Source organism: Dendroctonus ponderosae, unplaced genomic scaffold (assembly GCF_020466585.1).
Source record: "Dendroctonus ponderosae isolate FM_Combo_2020 unplaced genomic scaffold, Dpon_F_20191213v2 Dpon_F_20191213_5, whole genome shotgun sequence".
NCBI lineage: Eukaryota > Metazoa > Arthropoda > Insecta > Coleoptera > Curculionidae > Dendroctonus > Dendroctonus ponderosae.
The window spans coordinates 14,227,892-14,230,234 of NW_026018715.1; the positions used below are offsets into that span (position 1 = coordinate 14,227,892).

The following is a 2,343-nucleotide window of genomic DNA, read 5'->3' on the forward strand; positions in this document are numbered from 1 at the left end:
AAATTAAAATTAAAAGCCACACGAACTGATCAATTTAATCTAAACTTAGCTAAACAAGCAAAAAAAAAATGGCAGACTGCCACACTGCAAGCGCCATTCATGGAGGTGTCTTGAATTTAAACTTCCCGAGCCCCCAAAATTTGGAAATAACGGACGTTCAAGAAACCACTGGATAGAACCGAGCGCCGCGGCATCGGCAATCCCTTGGTTGCTGGATCGACCACGTGACTGCACTTGTACTGAGCAGATCAGCTAAAGTAACCTTTAAGTGATCAATGTTCAGCGGTGCCATCACTGACACACACCCCCGGTATACTACCCTTCCAATTTGTATATAAGCTTCGTTTGCGTTGCTTTCCTGCGGTGAGAATTATATGGAAAGACATAGGTTTTTGTTGTTTAGAAAACTCCCCGAGATGGCAGTTTACAAAGCATTTATAACAGAAAACTTTTTTCAAAAACTCGTAATAACTTTTTTTTTTGAATTTGTACTTTACTATTGCATAATGCTTAAATTATGGATCGGGCCTAGGGCTTGCAGGACATTAGGGGGTTTTTTGAAGAATTCCCAGTCCAGTATTGACTTTTGTGACTCGGAGACAGATGACAGAGTAAGTGCTGTAAACTTCAACCTCAAAAATTCTTAACCTTCATGGTTCATCAAAATCAGACTTTAACCAGAAAAACTAATTAAAGACCCTCAAAGCCCATCAGCATGAGACAAACCACTCATTAACAAAATTCTGTAGTTGAACCGTGTAAGTTGCATGAAAACCCACGCAATCGGAGTATGACTTTCGAAAACGTAAAAATCCACATTTTATTTGGCTCTCAGACTGGAAATGCTCAGGATTTGGCTGAACGAATTGCTCGGGAATCGAAACGATTTTATTTTCAGAGCCATGCGAAGCCTTTGGATGAATTTTCCTTATCGGATCTTGTGCAGGAGCGCTGTATAGTTTTTGTCTGTTCAACTACAGGCCAAGGCGAAGAGCCTGACAACATGAAGAGCTTCTGGAAGCTGTTGTTGAAGAGGAGTTTGCCGTGCAATTTACTGGGCAATCTCAGGTCAGTTTCCTGCAAGCAACCAAGTGGTTTCCAAGTTAACATTCTATCTACTTGCGTAGGTTTGCTGTTATTGGTCTTGGCGACTCCAGTTATGCAAAGTTCAATTTCGTTGCCAAACGACTGCAGAAAAGGCTGTCGCAGTTGGGGGGCCAGTCGTTACTGCCTTTGGGACTAGCGGACGATCAGCACGATTTGGGGTACGATGCTGTGGCGGACCTCTGGATGCAAAACTTATGGACCAAGTTGCTGGAAGACTATCCATTGCCAGCAGGCGTTCGCCCTTTGTCCAAGAATCTCCCAATTAATCCAAGGCATGTCAAGTAAATTGAATTTATTTTTAATTTGAAACGGTTGTATTTCCAGATGGACTGTAACCAGCGAGGCAAAATTCTTAGAGCCCCCAACCGAGCCCGGTAGAATTCGCTCAATTTTCTACTCCACGAAGCGTAGCAATGAGTTTAATGCCAAAGTTCTGGAAAATTCCCGCCAGACCGATCCGTCGCACTTCCAGGTAAACATCCGCAGTTCAAACAGCGGCATTCATAATGAGAAGCACAGACATTCCGTTGCAGGACGTTCGATTGATCAGGTTTCAGACTGAAGGCCAAGAATACGCTCCAGGCGATCTGCTAGTTTTGAGGCCCAAAAACCTGGCTTGGAAAGTGAAGGAATTCAAAGACGCGCTAGCTGAGAGCAAAGTTTCGATCCCAGACAGCGCTTTGGTCCAACTGAGTGAAACTAGTGAAAACACCCCGGTGCCGGATGCGCTGAAAGCCGAAGTAACGTTCCAGCAACTGTGCGAAGAGTACTTTGATTTGTTCGCAATTCCCCGAAGGAGAGTTTTCCAATTACTCTCCCAAATAACGGACAGCGATCTAGAAAAAGAGAAATGCTTAGAATTCTGCTCCGCCGAAGGCCAGCAGGACATGTACTCGTACACTAGCCGACCACGACGGAACACTGTGGAGGTTTTGCGGGATTTTCCCCATGCCACTAAGAACATCACTTTGGACGTCCTTTTTGAGATATTCCCCCCGATCAAACCCAGGGAGTTTTCCATTGCCAGCAGCTTCAAGGCGGTCAAGAACGAAGTTCACATTCTAGTGGCAGTAGTGAAATATAAAACCAATCTAAAAACGGAAAGAATTGGCTTATGTTCAAACTACTTGGCGGATTTGAGCGCTGGCGACCAAGTCGCCACTTGGATCAAGCCTGGATGCTTCAAGTTTCCCCAAACCCTGGCAAGTGGGGTTTCACCCGCTGTTAAATGACTTA

At 44.6% G+C, this 2,343-nt stretch overlaps 1 protein-coding gene across 1 annotated transcript in view; it reads left to right on the plus strand.

The window, feature by feature from the left end:
* Positions 1-491: 491 nt before the first annotated feature.
* The window catches only part of LOC109545464 (NADPH-dependent diflavin oxidoreductase 1), a gene marked incomplete in the record, with an annotated part of 3,443 nt that continues 1,591 nt past the window's right edge, over positions 492-2,343 (plus strand). Inside the window, 5 exon segments of the mRNA XM_048667018.1 lie at positions 492-611; positions 899-1,068; positions 1,128-1,379; positions 1,432-1,579; positions 1,641-2,310. Coding sequence (XP_048522975.1) covers positions 507-611; positions 899-1,068; positions 1,128-1,379; positions 1,432-1,579; positions 1,641-2,310 — 1,345 coding nt within the window.